The sequence below is a fragment of the Larimichthys crocea genome, chromosome III (genome assembly GCF_000972845.2).
Source record: "Larimichthys crocea isolate SSNF chromosome III, L_crocea_2.0, whole genome shotgun sequence".
In the NCBI taxonomy this organism is placed as follows: Eukaryota; Metazoa; Chordata; class Actinopteri; family Sciaenidae; genus Larimichthys; species Larimichthys crocea.
The window spans coordinates 8162635-8189071 of record NC_040013.1 but is presented as its reverse complement, the minus strand read 5'-3'; the positions used below and the strand labels follow the sequence as shown (position 1 = coordinate 8189071).

Below are 26437 nucleotides of genomic sequence, written 5' to 3'. Positions count from 1 at the left end.
AAAAAGAAGACATAATGAGAAAATGCAAAGGGTGCCAACAGTCGTAAAAAAAAAAAGATGCGTCGGGATATCCGGCTTACATTTTGGCAGCAGTCGATGAACTCGTCTATGGTTACCACTCCGTCCTTATTTTTATCCATCTTCTGTTGGGGAAGAAAAGATGAAAAATGTTTTCTAAAGCCTCTTAACTGCGACTGACATTTGCAGTACAGCGGATTGCTGCCAACGACACACTTGCCTGAAAGAATACTTCTACGTGCTGACGAGGCGTCTCCTCTTTGAGGACAGGGTATGTGCATTTTCCCATCATGTCGTAGATGGCCTTCATGATGTCTAGCATTTCCTACGACGCGCAGAAAAGGGTCAGTTTGACAATATTACAAAGAAGAAAGAATCCACCCATCATTTACCTCCAATGAGAAGAAGTGTAGATACTTTGAGTTGTTGAATTTTGTGGAAATGGCTCTAATGATGGTAATGGCTGGGTTAGGGTTAGGTCCACAACTTTTGGGACTTCCGTCTGAAGGGTTAGGGTTATCTCGACACCATCTGATGGATTGCTATGATAGACACACTGATGAACCCCAGAGGATGAATCCTACTGATTTAATGACTTTTCCTTTCGCGCCACAGTTTCAGTTGTGACTTTGAGTGAAAGGTCTCAATTTCATTTGCCGCTGACATTTATGTCCCCCCTCAGGATGAATTGTTATAACTTCGGTGATCTTCTGACTTTTCATTTGGCGATAAACATTACATTACATTGTCGTTTTACAGCTCCAAGCACTGCTATGGATATGTGCATGACATGGGTGTTCAGTCTTGTTAAAATTACATTTTCCCAACGCCTGAGAGCGCTGCAAATGAGATTTCATTCAGCTAAAATGCACCGACATGAAGGCAGAGATCTCAAAGGTGAGTATATTAAAACAAAAGCTGGAATAGCTACAAAGAGTTTCAACATTTCAACCTCACGACAATGTTTAATGGGACATACCTCCTTAGTGATATATCCATCTTTATTGATATCATACAGGTTAAAAGCCCAGTTGAGTTTTTCCTGGATTGTTCCTCGCAGGAGGATAGAAAGGCCCATGACAAAATCCTGCAACGAAAACGAGATTCACAACTGTACAACACACACACACACAAACTAGCTTTTTGGAAACACGTACTTGGAGATTTATGAGATAAACAAACACAATCTATAGTCTCCATGCTCATTAAATCTAGGTAGCATTAATTAATCAAAAGGAAATGATGAAGCAGCAAGTACACATACACTATAAATCAATTCAATTCAAATTATTAGCCGACTCATAATGTGCGCCGGCCCTCGGGGAATCCCTGCACGAACAGAATGAACTTCTACATTAGCCAGTGAAGCTCTGGTTTGGCATAATGACAGCTTTTCTGTCCTAATAAGCAAATATATACCCTTCATAAATATTAATCACGTGCGGATAGCATCTCAAGTAGACTCGCTTGGGCTAAATTCAAATTACTGGGGTTGCAGGTTACATAACGCTCCAGTGTAAAGCCTTAGGGACCGTCAGTTTTGACATGTTAAGTCTAAAATTCCAGTGATGGACAGGGCTTACTTTTATCATTCCCAAGGCACACACACACACATTCAGTATAGCAGTTATTAATGATGAGTTTCCTTACTTTAGGCCTTTAGCCGTAAGAAAACCAACATGGCTTACCTCGAAACTCACAGAGCCGTTGTGATCTGTGTCAAATGCGTTGAACAGGAAATGTGCATATGTTGAAGCATCTACGGAGAGAACAAACACACACGTGGTATCATGATTACAGCTAAATCAACAGCAGCAAGAAAAAATGCTTCAAAAGGGAAATTTTGTAGCTTTTCTTCAAAGAATAAAAAAACGCTCCACAATGTTTTTTTTCTTTATCTTTCATGATAAAAGAAAAGAAAATATGCTTAGAGCTAAGAGTTTTATTTGTTTCCTGTGTTGTGAGCCATTATATTTACTGCTCTGCCTCTCTCCTCTCTGAACAGATATATCAAAGCCTCCTAATGTTTTCTCTCTTGTTCCTAGAGTGGAATCTTTGCATAATGATGAGACAGTGAGCAATTCCAGCCTGTATACTCCCCCCCTCTCTCACACACACTCACTCACACACATTTTCTTTGAGGGAAGTTTAACTTAAAGTGCTCTGGACTTGCAATTTTTGTAAACACAAAGCAAGAGTGGAAGACACGGGGGAGCTCAGACGCGACTCGTTCTGAATAAGAATGACACAGACCTCCTTGTGGGAAGAACTGCGAGTAGATGTCTTTAAACGTGTCTTCATTGACGACTCCGCTGGGGCATTCCTGGAAGACAAAATGGAATAGCGCACGTCATTCAAGCATGTATATTAAAGACTGCGTATTGGTCCTTACCTTGAAATTGAGTTTAAGACGTGCCAATCACGGCCCAATATACAACTTAAACAAGTGTGTGACTTTAAACTTTAAAGTTTATTATCAGTGTTGAAAGAGACACTTTGATATAAACGATATTTGCATATTCATAGATTCTGGGTTATTCAATGATTTTTTAAACTTTTACGAGGCTGATCCAAAGCCGGCCAGCCTACTTTAGCAAAAATGAATTTGTGAAACACTTAAAGAGCAACTGAAAAGGAAGTGAAACACCTGTTTTTGCCAGTGGCTGAACCTCTAACATTGCTTCAGTGATGTAGAAGCGTCCTCCTGGGACATTTAGAGAAGGCAAAGAAAAGCCATTTTCAGTTTGATGTTAATTTAATCTTTATTTTCATGTTAATTAATGAGTCTGTAGTTAATTTCAAGTATTCACTTCCACCCTTCAGACACTATTAGAAAAAGATCGTTTCACAGCTGCTGATATTCAGACTGCAAACTGTCCTCAATATATATCTTGTTCACAGGCATTCAAAGTCACCCACCTGTGGGTTCATTGAGTGAAAAAGAGTAAAGCCTCATACACAACATCTCGCAAGAAAGATGCTTTTATCTCTTGTAAAAGGAGAGAGCCAGCCAAAGCCTTGTTGGGTGACCTTGCTCAGAGCAGCTTGATGATATAGGCAGCTAGTTTTGTAGGTTCAGTTTCTGGTTCGTGTGAGGCTTCACACTGCAGATAGTGGATGTGCAGGATATTGAATCTTTGGGAAAGCGGAAATGCTCCAGCAATGTTTCCAAACCAGGGGGCACATGTGTCTCAGGGTTTTCTATGCAGGGAAATAGAAAATGGCCACAGTACTGTAGAGGTTGCAGGAAATCAAAGATAAGGAATGGACTGTACATGGGTGGATATAACATAGATATAGATAGAAAACATACACATCTCTGATACAGTTTAAACAGCAATCAGACAGAAAATCAAGAAATTTGGAAATATACCTATAAATGTCTGCATCTGCACACTAAATGTTTAAAAGAATTTCATTTACAATCTATTTCAAAGATTTGCCACAGCCAGTTATCTGCTCCATTTCTCTTAGATGTAAGAGATCAACCATTTCCAGAGACACCAGTATGAGCAGCTCCATAGGAATCACAGGATACTGTGGGTTTGCTCTTTCCTGTGACCACGTCTGATCAGCCACTTCATGAAACAGAGCTGTGAGTGTGAAAAAAACAAAGATGAAACCTCATTGTTTTGCTTCAAACGGGTCTTATTGTGTTTCAAGCGAAGAGGGTGCTGCAAGGTTGTCGGCATGCAGTCCCCTGAGACTCTTCTTCTGTTGTCTCAGACCCAGTTACATATCTTGTGTGGCGACGTGAGGTCAAGTAGGGGAAGTTAGGCAGACAGAATGAGCGCGAATGTGTCTGTACATTGTAGTTTGGCAGTCTTTGCAACCTCATTTAATAAAGTCTTAGAAAGTTTGACATGGCATGGTGCTGTTAAACTAGGGTAAATAACCAAATTCTGCACGTGGAAACTCATTTTAAAAGGAATAGTTCAACGTTTTGGGAAATGAGAAGATTAATACCACTCTCATGTCTGTGCATTACACATGAAACAACAACCAGGAGCTAATTATCTTAGCAAAGCATAGCATAAAGACTCAAAGCAGGGGGAAACAGCTGGCTCAACGGCCATGTAGAGCCTTCGTACATGGGGCGGATGCTCCACCAACCGAGCCAATCATCACCCCACAAGTTGTTATTTTTTTAACTGTTTCTTGGCTGGGTGCAGTGCTAACCTTCTAACCTTCTTTTGGTTGTAGCTTCCTATTTAAGACCCAGATACGAGAGCGGGGTCAATCTTCCCATCTGACTCTCGGCGAGAGAGCCAATCGGCATGTTTCTGTTGAGCATCTCAGTTTACTGAACAATTTCAAAATGAGAAGTTTGGCATTAGTAGAAAACCCCAAACATGAAATGTATCCACTTTCAGACAGTATTTCTTTGTTGCCGAGTAGAGCCTCTGTTAATTAGACCATTGTTTATGTTCTACAACATTGCAGTGAATGGGTTGTCAACAGTCCACTTTCTGTTGAAGTAGTGCAAAGAAATGTCACGTAATTAGATACTTTAAATGAGAAGGGGGAGGGTTTTAAAACATGTAATTTCACTTCAGTTGTAGAGTCTGTGCACGGCTGTGTGTGTCTGTACACAGATGGGCAATTACAGCTGTCAACACTAATAACACACTGATTAAGTGTGACAGTAATATGCAAATGGATGTGTTCCGAGCCGGCTTCTTCTTCTAACCTCGCTAACTCATCCTCACAAACCTGAAGGAAAATTAAAGGGCAGTAAAACTTTGGGATTGTTGAACCGCGTCTCACACTGACGGCGGTATTCATCTGATCGGATTTTATCGTCTCTTCTCAGCCTCATGGTGACATTGGAGAGGGAGGCAGTTTTTCCGAATGAGCACGAAGACAGCGCGTTATCTCGTTATCATCGTGTACAACACTGTGCCTCTGCAATTCCATTTGAAGTTCAGGGAAATAGTTGGACTCACTTGATGCCTGAGCTGCCCTAAGGTTCCTTGAGGATAAAGTTTGATGTCTCTAAGCTAAAAGTTGGAATCTCATTCACACTTCTCCCAGCAAAAACTTTTGGTGAAGCTACTGGCAATGCACATTTCTTTACATCAGTGAAGTATCTGAACAGGGATGTCTCATTATCTATATTTTCATCTGTAAGAGCAATTGGATTAATATAAGTAGCATGTTATGTAGAATGATAACAAATGATGGTGTCATTTTTCCACTTGCCCTTGCAAGTTGTCCCATTTTACAGATTATTCAGTGCCAATCCCATTAGACGGAGTGAGAGGTCAGGAAATGCATTTGTATTCATTTGATACGCTTGTAGAATTAGCTCATCCAAGATAATAAAATTAGAAATACAATCTGTGAAATTCCTTTCCAAGACTGGTGAAGCAAGGTGACAATAAGCAGCGTGGAGAAGAAGACATAAACCTGCGAACAGAGGCATCATCGCTGATGAAATAGAAACTATGAGATCTTAATCTAATGGTAGAGGCAGTGCCCTCGTCTGTGAACTGTTAAAGCCCGGCAGATTTATCCAGGACGTGAGGACAATATTGTCTTGACAATATTTCCTGTAATCTTGGGTCAGGGGATTTAAAAAACAATGGATTCTCTCAAACCTTTAAAGTGACCTTTGCTCAGATTCCACCTCAAGAGTCAGACCCAGAGGTCTTGTTTTGGTCCCTGCTAGACATCTTGCTGGATATAAGACAAAGCTCCACTTTGACCACCTGCACTACAAGTGAACGACAAGTTTGTTGTGAAGACAAATGACCTCATCTCACCACCTGCATTAATGGCATTTGATTTGCCTTGAAACCCTGGATGACAAGGACAAAGGGCCAAATTTCTCATCATGGGATCCATGCCAGCTTCTATTAGTCTGGCTGGCCTTAAAAGCTCGCATTTATTCTGCCAATGTCACCGGTTTGGGGCAAGACACAGGTGAGTTGTTTGACCCTGGCAGTTAAAAAATGATCAAGACTTTGAACTTAATGATGGAATTTAAGTGCCATTATTCTCTCTCTTTGTCCAATTTGAACATCATCATCTGTCTCAATACGTAGCAGTGATCAGTATATCTGAGCATGCAAAATAACTAATCTGTGATTGAAAAGTCAAAGAGTCTACAGTCCATGCTCGCGACTCTGAGGCTGTGGGTACTTTGAGCTAAAGAGGCATGGCAACATGCGCACAATGGCAACGTTAGCATTGTTTAGCAAGTTGAGTTGGGGACTTAGTATGTTATCACACTGTAGATGTTGAGATTTTTTTTACTGGATAAGTAAAAAATATGATCTGGTGGTGGTGCTAGATTGACCAAAGTAAATGGGATTCGTCCTCTGGGCACCATGAATTTCATGGTAATCCATCTAATGGTCGTCATTGATATTTCAGGTCAGATTAAAGTGTCGGACCGACCAAACGACATTACCATCCTTACTAATATCATCGACCTACAGAGCCTGATAGCCCTCACAGCTCTGCTGATGGTTCTTATCCCTAGAGCCATGCTGCTAGTGTGGATAAAAATAAAAAGCAAAATCTCTAATGTAAAAAGACATAAAAACTGAGAGGGTGTCTATAAACATATGCAATATTCTCTCCCTCAGCATCAGAGGAAGTGAGGCAGAGTGTGCGGCACAAATTAAAGGCCTCATTAGTACACTTCTTACCTCTTACTATGTCTCAAGTGGAAGCGGACTAATGGGCAGGCTTTGCAGGGACTTGGCCGGAGCATAGTGCAGGCTCAACAGGAAACTGAAGCCCCATGAGCATTTCACTATCACAGGACTCTCGCTATCCTCCTCTGTTTCACTGCCAGACAATTTGGGTTGAGTTAATTCTGGGTCATCTCATTACGCCTCACACCAGAGGTGACAATGAAGTGAGGTGGTTTTGTATGGGCTGCTCTGGAGGACTTTGACCTGATTTCTCATCAGTAATCTTTGAGAAGTGACCTAATTATCTTTGGCACAGTGAATGATGTACAGAAATTCCAATTTTCTGTGGTAAGCACAATTGGATGTGATAACATTTATGGAACGATGTAGATGATTCAGCAAAATGGGATTCCTCCGATGCTTTTTATTATATTGCTACACAAGCAGAACACTGAACACTGATGAGGACTAGAAGTAAGTGGAGTTTTAACAACCTTGCCAACTAAAAAAAGGTCGTGAAAAAAAAGAATAGGTCAAATACAATCAATGGAAAACATGTTTTTTGATGTTCAAGAGAGAACAAAGTCTGCTGAGCTGTACATTATGCATTGTGGCCCCTTCACTTACATTCTTAAAGCCGCGGTAAAGGATCTGTAGCTCCTTGCGGGAGAAACGGGTCTGAGCTTCAAGCTGTTCCAGGCCCTCAGGGCGATGGCGGACTGCAGATAGTTCAAGCTCATCTTCAACGCTGTCTGGAGAGGAGGAGGAAGAAGGTCAGATGTGAACAGATGTTCGTGATAGCCTTTGCAAATGAGCACTTTCTGATGGCAGAATTTGAGACATCCTATTACAAACTTCCAAATATCAGCGATTAAACCTCGACATTTGCAAATTATTTTTCGGACCTGACACATTGTAGCTGAAAATGACTACAAATTCTAGGTGACCTTCTCAATAATGAAGAAAATCCATTTAAGTGATAACATTTTAAGACATTTTTCCCGTCATTATATCAGGTCCTTTGCAAATATTACTTCAAAAAAACTAAACAAAAACCCAATTCTCCTCTTCTTCTCCACATCAAACACGACAGCAGTAGTAATTAGTGTTCTTGCGACCCTGGAACAAAGTCCTTGTGGCAGAAAGACTCTTCATAAAGGAGGGCAGCTGAACCATGTGAAACTTTTTAATGGGCCTGTAATGATGGCAGATGCTGTCTTGGCCCTGTCACTAAGTGCAATGTGCTCGCAGCACAGCGTTTGACTTGTCTTGTTGGCTCAGGGCCTCTCATATACCTGAAGTGTGACACGATGTCTAAAAGCCTCATTAGCTTCAAGGGTCTTATTGTGGCCAGCAGCCACAAGGCCACGTCTTTTAACGGACCACAATTAACCTGCTGCTATGGGGCTAATGCTTTGTATTCACAGGTGATATTAACTGATATAATATAAAGAAAAAAATAGCTGTTTGAGCTCATTCTTATTACAAAATTAGTCCAGCAGTTGTAGATGTACAGCTGCTTTATTATCATTTATGTCTTTTTTAAAACTATTTGTGCGGTGACAAAGTTAATAATGAACATTTTAACAGCCAACATGGTTTTGAGAAAATAAATGACCAAGCACTCTATTCAGTACATAAACAACACATCAAATCACCAATAAAAAAAAAACCACTGTGCTCTGTGAAATAGCGAAAAGAAAGAGAAGATTTCTAAAAATGAACATTGACCTCCAGCTCGAGCCATCGTGTGATGAAAGTCTATATTGAGTGTTTGACCTCGTAGCAAGGAAAGCCACAGAAAGGAAAAACATCTTAGACGACAACAAACACCTCATCACAGACAGAGACAGAGAGAGCCTTGAAGAGCCACTTGCTTTGATTACTGGACGATGGCTTTTTGGCTGTGGAGCATGGGAAGAGCCTCATGAGTCGAGCTCTCACCCCGCGCTTGTGGACAATCTGAGGGTAACCTGGGAAATACAGCATTAGGTCTCACTGTTACCCGGGCAACTAACAGCCTTAGTACATTCTAGGAAACCGGACATGCAAGAGGCCAGGGTCTACTAACGTTCATCCAGACACAAGACTACCTCACAGCTTGTTCTTCAGGACAGCACAGCACAGTGTTTTTGCACTGTATTAAATTTAAAATTAATTCAAAAGACCGCAGGAGATGATGTAGTACACACAACACACACAACTGTTACAACATCTGCATCTGCTACAGTAGTTACCTTATGTAGGTTACAAAGAAATGTGAGTATGATGATATTTGGCAGTACAGTCATGCATAGTTACATGCTGATGTTAGCATTTAACTTAAAGCGCTGCTGTGCTTGAGTACAACTTTAAGCTCTTAGGCTGGATTTTCATACATCATACAGTACATTGAAGTCATTTTACGAAACTGTATATGGGCACAATGGTGCTTTGGTCTAAATGCTAACATTAGTATACTAACAAGATTACAATGACCAGGTCACTGTAGTAAAGACACAGCCTTGATACTGAGTATAGCTCCATCAGGCAAACTGTCAGGGCTCCCCACATAATGACAACAACATGTTGTTGATGTATCGTAGACAATGTGTTTATTGGCAAAAAGTTCATCTTAAAAGGCAGGAGATTACCCAACTGGGAACCATGAATGTCTACACAACAGTTTGTGCCAATCCATCTAGAAGATGCTGAGACATTTTACTGGATAAATCAATAAAAATGTGACTTGGTTGGTCAGTGGCACTAGCTGAAAACCACCCTGGGGACCACCAATGTGTAAAAAATTCATCCAATACTTTTTGAGACATTTCAGACTGGACTGATTGGTGGATGGAGACACACTGCTAGCAAGAGGAGTTCACCCTTTTGCTTTTCTGTGTGTATCTCCATGTAAACCTATAGCAGTAAGGTAGAAGTTCAAGGCTTAAATGTGGCATCATTGCAGGTTACCTGCGGCAAGTTCACTGGGTTATATTACTTATTGACAAGACAGCTCGCACACTGTGGGTCATCAGTGTAAAAGACGTGTAGTGAATATGATATGGAGCCTGTGACCTAACGCCAGGGAGTAATTTAAGATCTCATCAGGTGTCAACTCTTTTCACACATGAGGCAAGCCAAACATGTTCCTGTGTTACTCTCTTATGTTATATGCAGCTGCAATTTGAGTATTAAAGTCATTAAGTAATAAGTTCACAGCCTCGTCTGAAAGCTCACAAGCCCATTTCCCCTCCCGCTCTGGGCTGTGCTGAAAAATTTAGTTTGAGATGACAGCAGTGGGAGTTAGGACGAGCTCTTGTGTGCTGCAAACCATTTGTCAATCACGCAACGGTCAATTAATTTCAAGGCTGCATTCACAGGTAAAAAAAAAATAACAGCAGAGGTAGAGCTTTTTACCAGTCAACCTAACGCCAAGATGGCCGATGGGAGTTGTAAACCTGGGCTATAAAGGGACGGAGTGGTAACAATTACATCATTGAATAAAGGCTGTGAAAATTGAGTCATAAATCAGCAACCTGGTCTGGCACCATAATGGCGGTCCAGTGGAAAATTGGCTGTGAGCAGAGGAATGGCTTAGTTTAAAATCACTGGGCAAGAGAAAGATACCTTAAAACAGTAGGAATGTCATCAACGTATATTTTCATTTTGTCATATTGACTATATGAAATGGTCTGATTCTTAGTTAGTGCACTTTGCACACAGAGGCAGGTAACATAACATAAACACGTTAGAAATACTGAATACATCTAGAAATAAAATAGCAAGACTAAGTGTCTACAGACATAATTAGGCAAAGCAGTGCTTTCAGCTAAATGCTAATGTCAGCAAGCTGCTCATAGTGACAATGCAGACATGCTGATGTTTTGCATATGTAAGGTTTAGCATTGTCACCATTTTGGTTTAACATGCTAGTTAGCAGTAAGCACAAAGCACGGATTGATGAGAACGTCATTGCTTTTGCAGGTTTTTGGTCATGATGGTGGTCTGATGATGGCGCTGGATGAAAAGAAAAGGGGAAAAAGTGTTGGGGACATGACTGTGTGGATAAAATGTAAATCAACCTCATGGTGGCGTTATAATTAAAGTTAGGGGGATCACTAATGTCATTCATCCTCTTGGTACCCTGTTGTTTAGAGAACAGCTGTTTCGATGTATCACTAAAAACCTCAGTATCATCTAACAATTACATAACATAAATCAAGCTTATCACTTTTTTATGCTCTTACTTGTGCTGCTCTGTTCATTTGAACAGGTGTTTCATAGCAAAACTGTCATTTTGAAACAAACTTGAACCTAAAGCAAGATTTTTTTTAATCATTTCTAAGTCTTCCTAAATGAATGTTCACCAAGATGGCACAGACACCCTAACAGGAAGGTTGCAAAGTTAAAATCTCATCACAGTGTAAGGAGTCAAACATGGCACATACTGTATACAGAGCAGATGGTTGAAAGCTCTTGGCTGAGATCTGGCATAATGTAAACAATAACTATATTTATGGTTTCTTATAAAAAGACTGTTGATTCCGTTGAGCCTTGTTGTCAGCTCAAGGTCGGTTCATGTTATGAACGATGCAATAACTTAGAGATTTAGAGGATGAAGAGACACGGTGGAGCTCTCATCTGTTCTTGTTACCTGCCCGACACTTCCTTCCTTCCTGAGCGGGGAGGAGATATCTGAGTGCCCTCGCTGAGGCTGAATTAGACAGATGTTGCTTTTGTGACCAGGTGATATTGATCTTGACAACAAGTTGGCTTTATTTTGAAGCATCACTGCACTACATAGAGATATATTTTCTCTCTGAGAGGAAAGGACAATGTGGTGGGCTTCAGTGCATTATTTTATCACCTGAACAATGATTGAGTTCAGGATGTAGTGCAAACATTAAGGCTGAAGGAGACAAATCACACAATCTGTAACTTCACTAACAGAATTGAAAGACTGTTGATGAAAGCAATACAATCTGATCTCTTAAGTGGAATAAAGCAGAGTATGAGTGACACAGCGTTTAATCAGGCAGGAAAAGAGCATGCAGTCATGGCTGTCTGATTAATGTTTGCCCTTTCAGATTATTGACAAAATGGATCTGGCGCTTGCGTATGATAATGGAGAGAGCGGCTTGTGCTGTGGCCTGGTGCCTTCACCCGCAAAGGTCAAAAGGTAAAACAAAACACCAAGGGGTGGTGTTGTCCTGAAGAATCAAGTATATCAAGCAAAACATGGAGGAGAGTCGACTGATTCATTCATCACGTGCACACACATAAAGCCATGCCGTACTTTTGCCTTCCTTGAAAGAAAAAAGCATGTTGAGTAACAGCTGCTTTAATGGCAGGTTGTAGTTGACTGTACTGCTCATCAGGAACATAACTCATAGCCAGCTCTGAGTCACAAAGCTGCCTTAACCATTTTAGCAGCAGCAATACAAAAGAAAGAGATCGAATGTCCGATGGAAGGTTGTAAACAAAGAAAAATGCCTCAGCAGAATATAATTACCACGGGACAGAGTGTAACTAGCTTTGTAGACTGTAGCCATAAAAAGGTTTACTACATACTATCTTCTTCATCAATGAGCTGACAAAGCCGCAGAAATACTTAAACCATGAAAAATGAATGTCACAATATCACCCCGCCGAAATGAGTTTGGACTGATCAATCACGGTTCTTACTGCTACACTCCCTCAAGGTTTGTGATTCAGTTAGGTAAAGTCAAGCGAGAGGGTAAAACCTCACTAGCCCTAAATCAATTGGATCTATAAACCGTAAAAAGGAGTGGCTAATAAATATATGATAGATCTGTGCTGTGTACAAACCAAAATGTCTTGTAGTTGATCACGGATGGCTGCTTGATATCAATAAATCTCAGGTTGAATTCTTGTGCTGAAGCACGCAGACTGATGAACAGGGCTGCCAAACTTTGTTGTGGTATAACAGTGTTTGTACAGTGAGTGCTACACGGAGGGAAGTGACACATTAAACCGATGAATTTAATACAGTAAGTGCAGAAGCCCCTGACTCTGTTTGAGATTCAAATCAAAATGATTAAATGGATCTATGATGAGGAAAATCTAAGTTTAAAACTGTGTGAAACTGGCCGAGATAGTTTTTAATTTCAGGCATTGATGGCATTCATCAGACCCTGAATTTGAATTCATCACCGTCTCTATCTTTGTTGCTAGAAGCCACTTCTCTCCAGTGTTACCCGGCTAAAATAGTGACGTTACATCTGTGTGTGTGTGTGTGTGATATTTGCACCATGTGTCTTTTCTCAAGGCCTTCTATTTGTGTGTGTGTGTGTGTGTGTCTGAGACAAGGTCTTAACTTATACAGCTCCTCTCTGTCCCTTTAGTACCACGGCGCCAAGAAGGCGGGGCTCACAAAAGTAGGCCAGGACTCCATGGGAGCACAGCTTATCATCTGACAGTTTACGTGATAATGTTACAGGCAACAGCACCCTGCATGTGAGACTCTACAGCCTCTGTAGTGGTCTGGAGATCTTTGACCAAGCTTGGACAGTGGCTCTAAGTTACAGTTGATCGCCGTCTTAGTGTAATTGAATGAGTCTCAGTGACCTCTCTTGATTTCACTTCATGCCGAGAAAAGAAAGGCTTGTTTCCGCATAGGTAATAAAACACCAATTTAAATAATGAAAAAGCTAAAGCACTGCCCTTTTTGGCGTGGAGAACACTTACCAAGTACCCCCTAATCATTTTCAATTCTTTAGTGAACACCAGTATCCCCAAACACACGCTAACACACTAAGCTGATCTCTGAGGCCTTACCGAGACACAGGAGTGCTTTGAGCTAAATGCTAACATGCTCACAATATGAACATGTCTTTGTTTAGCACGTATAATGTTGTTTGGTGTCTTGGTTTGCTATGCCATCATTTACTGACCAGCATTAAACACGCTGGTGGCGTATCATTCCGCAAAGGTATTTAAAAATAAGCCAGATGGGGCGGTCGGTAGCGTAGTGGGTTGCGCAGCCGCCCCGTGTGTGGAGGCTACAGTCCTCGCTGCAGCTGGCCCCGGTTCGAATCCCGCATCGGACGGCCATTTACTGCTTGTCACTCCCCCTCTCTCTGCATCCTATCTTTAGCTGTTCTATCATTAAAAAAAGGCATAAAGGCCACTGGAGGGTGGACAAGATGAACCCTTTAATTCAAAAACATCTCGACATCGCTAGCATTCTTTGTGATCAAAAACTTGCAACACATCGATCCACAGTTTGAGATTCATATACACATACATAAAATATAGCACGAGTTTCACTGATTTGCTATAGAAGCTAACAATGGCCAATACTTAGCAGGCAGAATCAGCATTACATAATTTACGAAGCTTCATGAGGTCACTTCTAAGTGTATATTTTCAGCCATACATGCAAAGTATCAGTGTCAAGTTTGTGGGCTTGATTTAAATGGAGATTTCTTAGTTGGTAACAAGCAGCTAGCACGAACATTCAAATTTGAGTCTAGTTGGTTACATGACACTTGTGGCCATGTGTAAATAAACAATAATCTTTATTTACCGGAAACACTCTTTCAACGTTATTACAAGTTAGAGTATCGATGTTGCATAAAGTTTCCAAAGGCAGTAAATCACTGATGACCTCATCCACTCTCTTCCCATCGATAAGCTCCCACTTGTTGATGACATACAACCCTGACACAGTGCACACCTGAACCAATCATGATCTTATCACTACCAGAGCTCACTCCTAATATAGCCTGGTTTTACTCCTGGCAATACAACACAGACAAATGTTGGGGTATCGAGTTCATCACAAGGCTGCACTGTGTCTACTGCTGGCCATTTAAGGGAAAAATATGTAAACACAGTCACCAAACAGGTACGGGTGTGCAATGGCAGACAAAAGCAGCATTAGATCAGAAAATTACCTTCAGGCTCTGAGCTTAGTTTTTAATATCTCAGGGAAATTCAAATTAGAATTGAAATACTTGGGTTTCAGTTTGGTTTCATGATTGCTTTAAGCACAGTATAATCAGCAGTCACTTTCTGGGATATTTCAAGTCCTTCCTGTGAGTGATTTTATCTGGCAGTGGACAGCAGTGCTGCTCTCCCATCTTTCTGCTCTGCTTTCAGACTGGCTCTTGGTTCAGAGGTTTTTATTATTCTTCAGAGAACAGTACCTTAGGCACCGTTTTTTTTTTTTTTTTTTTTTTTTTTTTTTTTTTTACTGTGCTGGTGATTCATTGTGACACTGGGTCAGTGACTTACATCATGATTCCCACCCAAGATACAATACCAACATAACAGTCGGAATATATTCCTACAAGTTATGCAGAGTTAAAAAAGACATGGTCTGACATACGTAGTGTTTGTACTGCTTCTAAAGTGGATGGATATAACAGTGAACTGTTGATTTTTATGGTATATTCTGGGAGCTGAAGGAAATTTCAATGAAGGTTTGCTTCTTCAACACGGCTGAATTGGTATCTTTAGGCTTATTAAACAGATTTTCACATGCTAATAAATAATAACATGGATACTGACAGTAAGAATACTTTACTGAATTGATTGATTTTATCATGAATGTTGAACAGGAGGAGTATTTTTACATGTTTACCATAATCGCAGTAGTCAGTGGTTCCCAGGTGTTAATCACCTACACTGCTCTCATATAGATCTCAAGACAGATGGCAAGGCAACACTAGTAAATCACGCCATATTTACACTAAAATGAAACCCAACAATTTCTGCAAAGTCGAATGAATAACTTAGGACATAGAAAAAAGGTTTGATTGCATGACATTTAGTTTGAAGCTAATCACTGTGGACATGCTATAAAGGCTGGTCAATACCTCTTTCAATTTTGAATTTAAACTCTCCCATCTTTTTGAAGGTTAACTCAATATTCGAAATGGTGTCACAGTGTCATATGGTCAATGACACAAATGCAGAGACAAAAGTCTTTTGGGGAAATTAAATCTAAGGCAATCAGCAAGAGCCAGGGGATACGAGACTACTTTTGAGCCAAATATTTATTGGGTCAGTGGGCAGACAGCAGGTTCAATTTAACACCTCTTTCCAGTGTTTAAGTCCCAAGGCAGTGTGTTGATTTTGAGCTAAACAGGGACAAATGTGACAGACACTTGGCAGCTAGCAATTAACTGAAATTACACCCAGGGACGGGGACGGCAGATGAGCAGGGTCTGGCAGCCTGGCCAGTGGTGGATTCTATCCATGTTGGCATAATTCCCAAATAAACACCAATACTACTGGCACTAGTTTCCTCCCAGCAGAATACTCAATTGGCATAAGTGTTGTATGGCGATTTGATTTATTGCATATATAAATAAATGTTTCGCAGAGGAATTATTTTAATGTGCTTCAATGGAGTGGAACATTTTGAATAGACATACCCTACAACTCTCTAAATTGAAGGGCAATGAGTTCAGCATCTTTTGTCTCAGGTTCTCAGCTTTATTTGCTCACATAAAAAGACATTTTTACTGTACATAGAGTACAAAGTAATTGAAGTTGGGTGGGATTTGGTGGGATATCATGAACCCAGACAGCAGCATGTTAAGAAAAGCTGGTGATAGCATGTGTATTGGAGAAGACACTTGGCTGTTTACACCCTTTCTCTAGAACAATAATCCCAAAAGAAATATGCCAACTGATATCAAATGAGTGAACCGTGAAAAGGTGACTGGAATTGCAAAAATAAATATACTGTTACGCCTGAAGACAGAAGATAAAATGTCTAGCTCCTTTGCAAAGGCTGACTTTGCCTTTCATGAGGTGTAATGAATCCCCTTTGTAGCACCAAATATTTTCTAGTGGTTCAAAACAAATTACAGCCGACATCCAGAATACCGGCACTGCCAACAGTGGACATCTGCTGATTACAATTCTGCTTTTGCAAGTGTTAGATCTTCAGATCCAAGTCAATAAAAGAAAAGTAATTTCAACACAGGCCCAACTGTGTAAAGAGAAAGCCTCTTTTTATATCAGATCACATGGACGATGAGGGAGATATAGAGGGGGGTTATAGATCTGCCATTTGTTCCTATTTGGTGGGCCCAAAGACAAATAAGCTCCATCACTGGAGTCCAGGAAAACGATATGTAATTTCTGTTATTTAATAAAACAGCTCCTTATGACAGGGTCAGTGCATGGTATATCTTTAAACTGAATCCAATTGGGCACACCACTGAGAGCACAAAGACAAACTCTTTATGCTGAGACATGAATTTACACATCCTGAGACATGACATTAAGTTTTGTACTTTACTGCCAATGATAGAAGGCAGATCCAAATAGATTTGAGTCCAAGACGACTGAGAATAGATCTGTCTAAACAGCCAAATGGACTAAAGCTTTGATTATCCCCTCTAGGTTAGCTACTGCAAAACAGAAGACAAAATAGCGGGAAAATACAGTTGATCTTTACTGGCAAAAAGTACACATTAGCCATCACTTTCTACCATTAGTGCAATTTGCTACAGTAGGTTCTGGCTTATGCACTTACTGTATAGTGATCACAATCAGTTTAAACACAGTAATCTGAGTTTAAGAAATGTCAGAACTTTAAGTCTCAGAGACTAATCTTTCAGCCTCAAGATGCATGTCAAATAAGAGCTGTCCTCTGCTGCTCAGAACAGAATGTGACTGACTGGAGGGCTAGAGACTGGATGACAAGGTTCTTTATGAGGGAGCACGCTCTCACGCTGGTCATAATGACACACCATCAGAGGGCCAAGGCATTTATTGGAATCGAGGGAAAGAGCAGTCTATGCTAAATTGCATTCATTTGTCACTTGGGAGTGTTTCAATAATAGTCTGTCTCAAAGAAAACCTTGCTCTGGCACTGGAAGGAAAAGGTCCTTTCTACTCATTTTAGGACATTTTATCACACTTCCGCTTCAAAGTTTAGAGCTTTTGTCACAAAAAAAAAAAACTTGAAGAGGAGAGTGTCTTTATGACTCATTTCCAAGTGAGTCATCCAGTCGCTGACAGAAAAACTCGCACTGATGCTACCAGTCACACTGAAAAGTGCATTAATGGATTTTCAGATTTTATTCTGACAAAATATTCACTGTTTATATTTCATATAAACAGTGCAGGATCCCAAAACAACCCTTTGGACTAAAAACTATTTTTTTCTACATACTATAGCTCAGCCAAAACAACTAAATAACCAAACTGGGGCAATCTGGCATCTGTTGAGATTTTTGACTGCTGGAAAAACTTTCCATGAAAATGGGGAGCTTGGCTTAGAGGGTTGATTACCTTTTAACCCACTCACTTTATTACTTCTAAGACTATATGGGGCTTTTACTTCACAGTTACAATGAAAAGATACTGGCCGGTGTTTTGACAGAATGATTCATGGACTGAAACATCAGCCAATTTCCCTCAAGTAATGATGTTTTTCTTCTTCTTTTCTTGTTTGTGTTACAATGTAGATCTTCACCGAGTATTTAGAAGAGTATTTTGTGTGTTAGGACTGGCTGGCTTCACAGCTGATGATATTTGATATCTAATGAGACTCAATTAGTGATTTCAATATACTTTCAGTCACTGGTAATTAGATTATCTACAGATACAAATCAGCAGTTTACATCCAAGTGTCCCAGTTCTCTTTACATTACTGCGCCCAGCGATTCCACCACTTTAATTTGAAATGATCCTCAGTCAGTCGAAAGAAAGAATGAACTGCATTTTGAGGAGAGTGGAACAAGCTGAAACAGGAAGACAGTACGCAGACTTCACAAAGAAACATCCAAACACATTTTTTCATCTATATAGATGGGGCTATAAGCTTTGTATATTTGTATATATTTTTTTGCAATTAGCTATATTGTGGCCAAGAAACTACTGAATTATGCATGAGAACCTATGTCCTTGGTTTAATTACAGAAAATGTTGTTGCTGCATTCATTTGGCAACATGATTATTCATTTTGTTGGATAATTAAAGTCATGAACATGCTGAATGAGCTGACTGGTTGTGTAACCTTGATTGCAAAATAAATTTCACATAAAAAGCTTCAAAGCTCGAGAGTTAGTTCAAGGTTTATGAATTGTGATTTTATAACACTTAAAGTTTAAACTATGCAACATTTTCCATCCATCTCGCAATCTGCACAGTTTAAAGAGGCATATTCACATTTAATAACATCTGAGGCTATCACAAGCTTGTGCTTTAGAGAGGCTGTAAATTATACTGCATCCCTGCACTGCTATGGTAGAGGTGTCATTTAATTAAATACATCTTTAAGAATACAATCTGCCTCCAGCTCCCTCATCTATACGAGAAGCCTTTAAGCGCTGCAATCATCCATATCAGATCCTTGGCTCGGACGCATCTGTCACCCACCTATCAGAATGTATTATCTATGATGTTTTCATCAAATCTGATTGCCTGAGTGATACTTGTCCTTGCTTTCCTGACTTAAATTGACAGACAGAGTCCTCTTACTTTCATTAAGCTCCTTTGCTGTGCCTTTCTTCATCCCTCTAAAGACACCAGAGGGACCCATGACTTAGGACGATCAGGCAAAGGTTAAGTCAATAATGTCACTGCTCCAAATAGGCATCATGGAAAATAGCCAAAGGGTAATTGGGCCAGCTGATTGTTTGTCCTTTAAATGGATTGGTAAGTTGATGAGAAGTGCAGCTTTCAGAGGAGCTGCTCGCAAAATATCTCACACTTCACTTCCTGTAACTAAGCCATTGTTTCCATCCTTTCATTTTTTAAATCCTACTTTCTTGCTCAAGTAATAAAAATCTATTTCCCCAGTGGACATGGGCAATTAAATTAACTGCACATCTTTAAATGTCATCATCTGAAACAATGAAAAACATGCTAAACTATTCTGCTGACCCAACTTTGATGATGGATGTGGGACTCAACAAAACACTCCTATAAAAATGCTGCATGGTTTATACCATGCCCATAAACCAGTGTGTGTGTGTGTACTGGAAATGTACACACTTCTGCACTTAGCAAAATGAAGGACACACTTCAGTATGTAGCAGTGTTTTAAATTGCTCGCCGTTGGCCTACTTTTAACAACACAATAAACACATGTACAAGGAATGAAGACTTAAGGACCACTATGACTAATGCTGTCAGCCTTGGACTCGGAGTCTAAGGCACCTTATAGTCATATGATGTGATTTTCAATTATAGGCACGTCAGGAGAAAGGTCATTCATAATTTTGTATCATAAAAATTCAACAGGCTTATTGGATTTTTTTAAAGTCGACAATCAAAGTTTTGCCACCTGTGTTAAACCTAACAGCATTCCTCCAATGACATCCTGAACAACAAGATGAAGCTTGATCAAGAGTCTATCCTTAACGACTAACTGAAAAATGTATAAAATGTTTAATGAAGGCTAAAGTGGATGCATTAAACAGGACAAAGAGTCTATTACAATGCAAGAGGCTTTTGGGAGGCTGAACTCAGGCAAAGTTGTGTTTTGAGCTACGAACATCAACAACAACAACACACAATGACAATGTAACCTGACACATTAGTTTGCTAACATTCCCAAAAAATTTTACCTGATGATGGCGTTAGACCAAAGGTTAAGGGGTTTCTAAAGTACTCCAGTTCTTTATTCATGTGTAAAAATGCATTTTTAAAAGACATTTCACTCAAATCAACACACGTCAACTTAATGCTGGCACCAGAGAAAAATCAGAGGATCGTCTTCAGTAAGTCATTAAGATTTATCCTCTGGGAACCATGAATGTCTGCACCAAATCCATGGCAATCCATCCATTAACTGTTGAGATATTTCAGTCTGAAGTGCTGTTATGACTGACCAAGCAGCACTGCATCCCTAAAACTATGACGCTAGCATAGCTAAAATTGCTGAAATTATGATTTTGGCCAAGTAAATCAAACAGATAAATCAAATAATCAACTTTATGGATATGTTTCTGATCTAAATTTAAATATAAATACATAATACAGTTTTTGTTTTAATTCAAATCAGGGTCTTGAGTAATATGGACAAAATTCTTTATCACAGTACTATACACAGTTTCTATGAAATCACCACATGAAACCAACGGGGAAGTTTGGGGGTTATTTGAGCAAATACATTAAATACATGAAAAATCAAAGTACTTGATCACTTTAATGCAGCAATCAGAAAAATCTGATATACTTTAATATATACTGATACTACCAGATACATTAAAGATATAGATATTGCAGTAAGAATATATATGTATATATAATCTCATAGTTTCTATTGTCACAATAGTCCTAGAATTCCATACAATTAATCAAACAATAGCTACAACAAGAACTGACATCTCACCAGAAGTTTCATCAGCTAATCAGCTCACAGTCTGATCCAGAACTATGATGTCGAGTTCTGGTTGTACTCTCCAGCCTAATTACACATCAGGTTTGAAAGGTTGAACCCTCGTTGTATATGAATTTACTATACTTACTGTACTTACAATTTGTGGTTCAACTGAGACACTCGTACACCAAGCAGTTGACCCACCACAACTGTGAGCTGTTAATTACTGTAAGTGAAAACAGACAATCGGCGACGAAGCAGGCCCAGGCCCTGCTGACACTAACTCTCTCCACTGCCAGGGCCATAAATCCCCATCAAGGACACGGAGAACATGAGAACTTTAGATGGATATCAGCACTAAGACACAAACGGCGGGTCAAAATTGACACAGTATCCCATCCTTGCTCGGGTAATGGCGTACTTGTGTCTGCGTGTGATTGAGGGGGTATGCTGTGTGAGGCAGAATCAGACTATTATTTATCATTATGTGACACACTGATTAGTCTGCACCATATGAGTCTTTGCTCAGCACTTTGCACTAATGGCAGTGCTTTGTTTGGGTGTAGAAATGTACATGTGTATACAGTAGGACAGTGTGTATATGTATAAGAGAAACCATAGTCACTACACTAAGCCAGCAGCAGTGAACACTAGCTTTGGGATAGTTAACAGGAATACATGCTCACATCAGTCCAGCTTATAATTAAACAAAAAGTGGCTACCCATACGCTGCTTGTCAGGCCTTCCCGTCTTGCTCAGTACAATGCCCTTGTGGTTGTGCATGGGCTGATGCAATGATCTTGTTTTGTTTCCTCAACATGGAAGTACACCAGTGGCAGAAAGAGGCTGTTAATAAACTATTTTTTTTAGGTCTAAAGTCTTTACAATCTGCAGCAAAAGTAATCAGAGGGTACAGTCCCTGCAGGCCCTCCGCTTGCGATGTGTGGTCTGCTACTTCGGCTTGATCTTAACAAAGCTTTTAGTTTCTCTTTGCTGCCAGCTGACGCTACAGTAAAGAGCGGGCATTGTGCAATACATCATCTCGCATTCTCTCCTGCTACTGGAAAGTTGCCAGTTCAAATCTGCAGCCCAGCTGAGAAAGTCCCTCAGCGTTTACCACACAGAGGCTTTTAAAGCAAAAGACCTTTATCCCCCAGAAACCCTCAGTGGAGCTGCTCAGGTGGCCGGCAGTTGGAGGGATGTGATCGTACTGGGCAGCTCCCAGCTGCGAACATGTCTGACTGTATGAATGTTAAACAGAGCGTTTATGCTCAGTGAAACACCTCCCTAGAGGTTTTATGAAAATATTAATAATTAAAAAAAAGAGAGGTGAAAAACAAACATTATTTCGCTAACGCAGAGAGTGACAGCTGGATTTATGTTTCAAAAATGTAAACAAAGGTAATTCTTGTGACTGTGTGGTATGAAAATGAAACAGTGCAGTGGCACAGTGGTTAGGACTGTCCCTTAAAAAAAAAGTCGTTGTTAGATCTGGATTCTGATTTCAGCACTGTATTCGCTGATTAATTGATTAGAAGATGGAGAGAGAATTCATTTGTTAAGTCTTATCTCTCAACAAGTACAATCATGTGCTGGTTAGAGCTCCTGAAATGCCATGATTTACTGGTTTTCATTTCCCTTTTCTCTTTCTTATTATAGTGCAGATGATTTCCTGACATTTAATCAACCAAAAGATGAATTGATTAATCAGAAAAATAATCAACAGAAAATGAAAATAATTTAGGTGCAACTCGAGTAAAGCTGAATCAATTAATCAAAGGCCCTGCAACTATTTTTATAATCATAATAATTATTTTAAAAGTACAAAGAAAGAAAGATCTGCTGGTTCCCATCTGTCATGTAAGGATTTGAGGTTTTTCTCTGACATGTAATAAAATCTATATCTTTGAGTTTTGCACAGTTGGTTATCCCTTTTACTAATTGGATAAGAAAGAAAAAAAAATAGTTGATGATCTACCTGCCTATGCATGAGGTTTACTTTTGAATTTAGTTTCCTCCCACTCCAAAAAGCTTACAGCCCAAATCCAAATTATCCACAATTTTGAATGTGACTGTCAGTATGTTATGATAATATCTGCCAACTCTCATTTTCAAGACCATTTCCCTTACTTTCAATCTCGCTCGCCTTTTCATGCCCCCTGCTTCTGCTGAACATGACTTCAAACACCTGCGCGGCATCAATACCTGTATTGACTGCTTGTCACCTACCTCAGTCTCAGCGAGCAGATATTCTGTAAGTAATTACACTGTGTGACACCTGTGTGGAATACAGATCACACCGTCAGCCAAACAGCGCGCGACACACTGGTTTGACATCTGCATCGTCTCGCTGTGGAAGATAATCAATATCACGTCGGGTGCATTTGTTTATGCAGAGTGAGAGGAAAGCAAGTTTCAGCACGCCGCTGTTTAGTGAAGCGTGTAAACCGTTACGCTGAGTGCGAGCTTCACGGTTCCCCCAAATGAAAACACCGCTCCCATGTGCCTTTGAAACAACACAATCACAGACACTAACACCTCTGTGCTCCATCTAAACAGTTCCCTCAGGTCAGGTCAACCTTTTCCAGTTACCCACTATTACACATATCAATTTTTATCATTGTCTCCTTGAATGTGCATACAGCATTGGAGACTTGTGATCGATTATCCTAATTTAAAGCGTGTTTACTAAACACAAGTCTGATGGATGGGCTGGTTTCGAGCTCAAACTGCTTACTATACAGCTCTACTTTATTTAATGAGATGAGTGTAGGTCCAAACCAAACAGTTTATTTAGGTCTGGCACACTCTGTGCTTTGTGAGTCTTACTGCCCTAACTTGGCAGAGTGTGATGCTTCGAGAGATGCACATACATATCAAAAGTTAAGACTAATGTAAACTATATATACAAAAAGCGAGAAACCGTCTTCACAAACTCAGAAAAGTTCAACTGAAAACTCATTTCCCAGCTCTGGAAATCCAATCAAAACTTGCCTCTCAAGCTTTTCAATCTTTTACAACTGACACATTTTTCCTGCTTCCTCCCTCCAGTCACATCACAAGCTCACGCTATCTTTCTGTCACATTTTGTTTTCATAAATGTCGATGCACAAGATAAGACAGTCCTGTTTGTTCTTTTTTTCAGAGTCACCGAGTGTTTCCTGCTTTGGTATGGTGACCTCAATTAAAGTTTTCAAATTGCTGTCTCAGAAACTTCTAAGTGTGTTTCAAAGGAGTTCTAGCAACCGAAGAATAACCCTGATACGTCAGGGGAAGAAAAGCTGGAAATTGAAGGGAAATGACTGATTGAAAATACATTAGCAATTTTCATAACACATTACTATCCATCAGCAAGCATTTTTTTTCAATTTCAGCTGTGATTTCTTTATCTGTGTCATCTTTCTATTCATTTTGTCTTTCTCTTTCCACAGTCCCCATCAGTGTCTTACCCTCTGAGAAGCTGATGAGCCCCAGGAGGTGCAGCAGCTTGATCGATGCAAACACCAGCACCACGATGCCCACTGTCTGCAGGCCCTCTGTCTCCCAGATCGCGCTCAGCATTGCTCCGCCCTCGGCCCACTCCGTGCCACCATACCCTGATCCGAACCCGGAGCCCGAGCCGGCCTCCTCGCCCTCAGGACCGCCGCCAGGACCAGCGCTCCCACCACCCGGCCCTGCACTCCAGTTCCCCTGCACCCACTCCAGCGCTACACCGGCCCAAACGCACGGGCCGGGCGCCTCCTGGCACCCGCCTACTGCCCGCACGCTAACCAAATCCAGTCTGGGTAAGGTTAAGATGGGATGGGGTCGAGAGCAAGAAATATTGGCCTCAGGTTTTAAAGGAGCCTGAAGTCATTGAGGATCTCTCTGATCTTGAGGGGTCACTGAGAATAAAAAAAAAAAGAAGCTACCTAAAAAAGTGGACCCAAAGAGGAAAAAAGTCCATGCATGCTGATCTCTTCTCGCAAATGAAGTGAAAAGCAGTAGAAACTCTGCTCTTCTCTGACAGTTTGTGGCTCTCTCTTGCTCTTTTCAGGCGCACTGACTGCCTCACTGCAAAGTAAAGGGAGGGAAGATGAGAGGGAGTGGATATGAGTGAGGGAGTGAGGGAGGGGAGGGGAGATGAGATAGAGGCAGAGGGGAGGTGTGGTGCTACAGAGAAAGATGCACAACCTCTCCAGCTATATGTGCTCATGTTAACTTCAGACATGTAGAAAGACATTTTGAAATGCAATGCAGCAAGTCAGTTTTGGGTGACTGTGTGTATGTTTGTATACTCTATATTTCTATCATTAAATCATGAAATACCACTATTTGCAGGCTATGAGAAGGACTGAAGTTGAAGACGACGAGGGAGAAATAGAGGGAAAAATAATTCCATTCAGAAAAGCAGGATGGACAGCCAAAATACTAATAGCTTTTCTATAATATAACGCCTTCATAGTACTTCAATCAAACAGACAAAATAAACCTCCCATGCTGAAAAGAGGCTTTGAGGGAGCTTACTGAGGAAAAAAATGTTTTAAAAAGGGTTAAAGCTATGAGAGACACCCAAATGCTTCCACACATGAATCCATGAAAGCAGAAGAGAGAAAAATGTGTACTATAATGGCAGAAAAAGTAAAGATTTCTAAAACTGTCAGTTAATTGTGCCCTTTCCATGCCTCTAAAGCAGAGTATAGAAGGCTTTGATGGGGAAAGGGAATAGGGGAGTGAATACGTCTCAGTGGTCTTTACACGCTGATATAAGAGTATAGACAGAGAGGGGAGAAATAGCATTGATCCACACCACTTTGTTAAATGTAAAGGCTTTTTTTTTCAAGAGGGGTTTGATTCCACTGAGATGTAACGGACTGATGAAGAGAAACAAAAAACAGTGTGTGAATGAGTACGTGTGTGTTTGTGTGTGCATGAGAGAGTGAGGTTGATTCATGGAGTCCGTGTTTGTGGCAGATGAGTGAGGACACCACCATCTACTGTCCCTGTGCGGTCATAGACGTTATAAACCAGCACCATCATTACTTCTTTACAAAACGGCACTCAAGATGACTGGATTTCATTCATGAAAACATAATTTAAATAAGCCATCCATGACTGTGCTCAACGTCACATGATTAACCCTGCTAAGTACACGCTCAAACATCCCCAAACACAATTTAAAGCTCATGATTTCTTTTCTTTGCATTCATTTGCAACTCCAAACAGAGCAAATATATCTCTCTGTTTTGTTCTGCTTTGATTCCTTTGACAATGAAGTCGGCCGTATATCATTGACATTGTAAAAGTATTATTTTGGCGCTGTGTAAGAAACAGCCACTCACCACTTACTCGATTGCCCTATGATAAATGTTCACTAAGACGGAGCTTATTCCAGTGATGGAGGAACGCACATGCATTCATTTACATTCAGTCCATCTGCTGCTGAGGGATGTAAAATTGCTTAAAAGAAAAAAAAATTATAATAATAATGAGAACATGT

General features: G+C 40.3%; 1 protein-coding gene across 4 annotated transcripts in view; it reads right to left on the bottom strand.

Annotated features, from left to right (window-relative positions):
• The window catches only part of kcnip4a (potassium voltage-gated channel interacting protein 4a), a 109279-nt gene that overhangs the window by 2013 nt on the left and 80829 nt on the right, over positions 1 to 26437 (bottom strand). For 2 of the 4 annotated variants that reach the window (XM_027276613.1, XM_027276627.1), the window contains 6 exons: positions 7290 to 7414; positions 2272 to 2341; positions 1707 to 1777; positions 998 to 1105; positions 239 to 343; positions 81 to 143 (listed from right to left, as the gene is read on the bottom strand). In XM_027276613.1, the coding sequence (XP_027132414.1) occupies positions 81 to 143; positions 239 to 343; positions 998 to 1105; positions 1707 to 1777; positions 2272 to 2341; positions 7290 to 7414 (542 nt within the window). Of the gene's footprint in view, positions 1 to 80; positions 144 to 238; positions 344 to 997; positions 1106 to 1706; positions 1778 to 2271; positions 2342 to 7289; positions 7415 to 8539; positions 8790 to 24407; positions 24995 to 26437 lie in introns of those variants that run through there. The other 2 variants (XM_027276624.1, XM_027276622.1) reach the window with 2 other exon arrangements.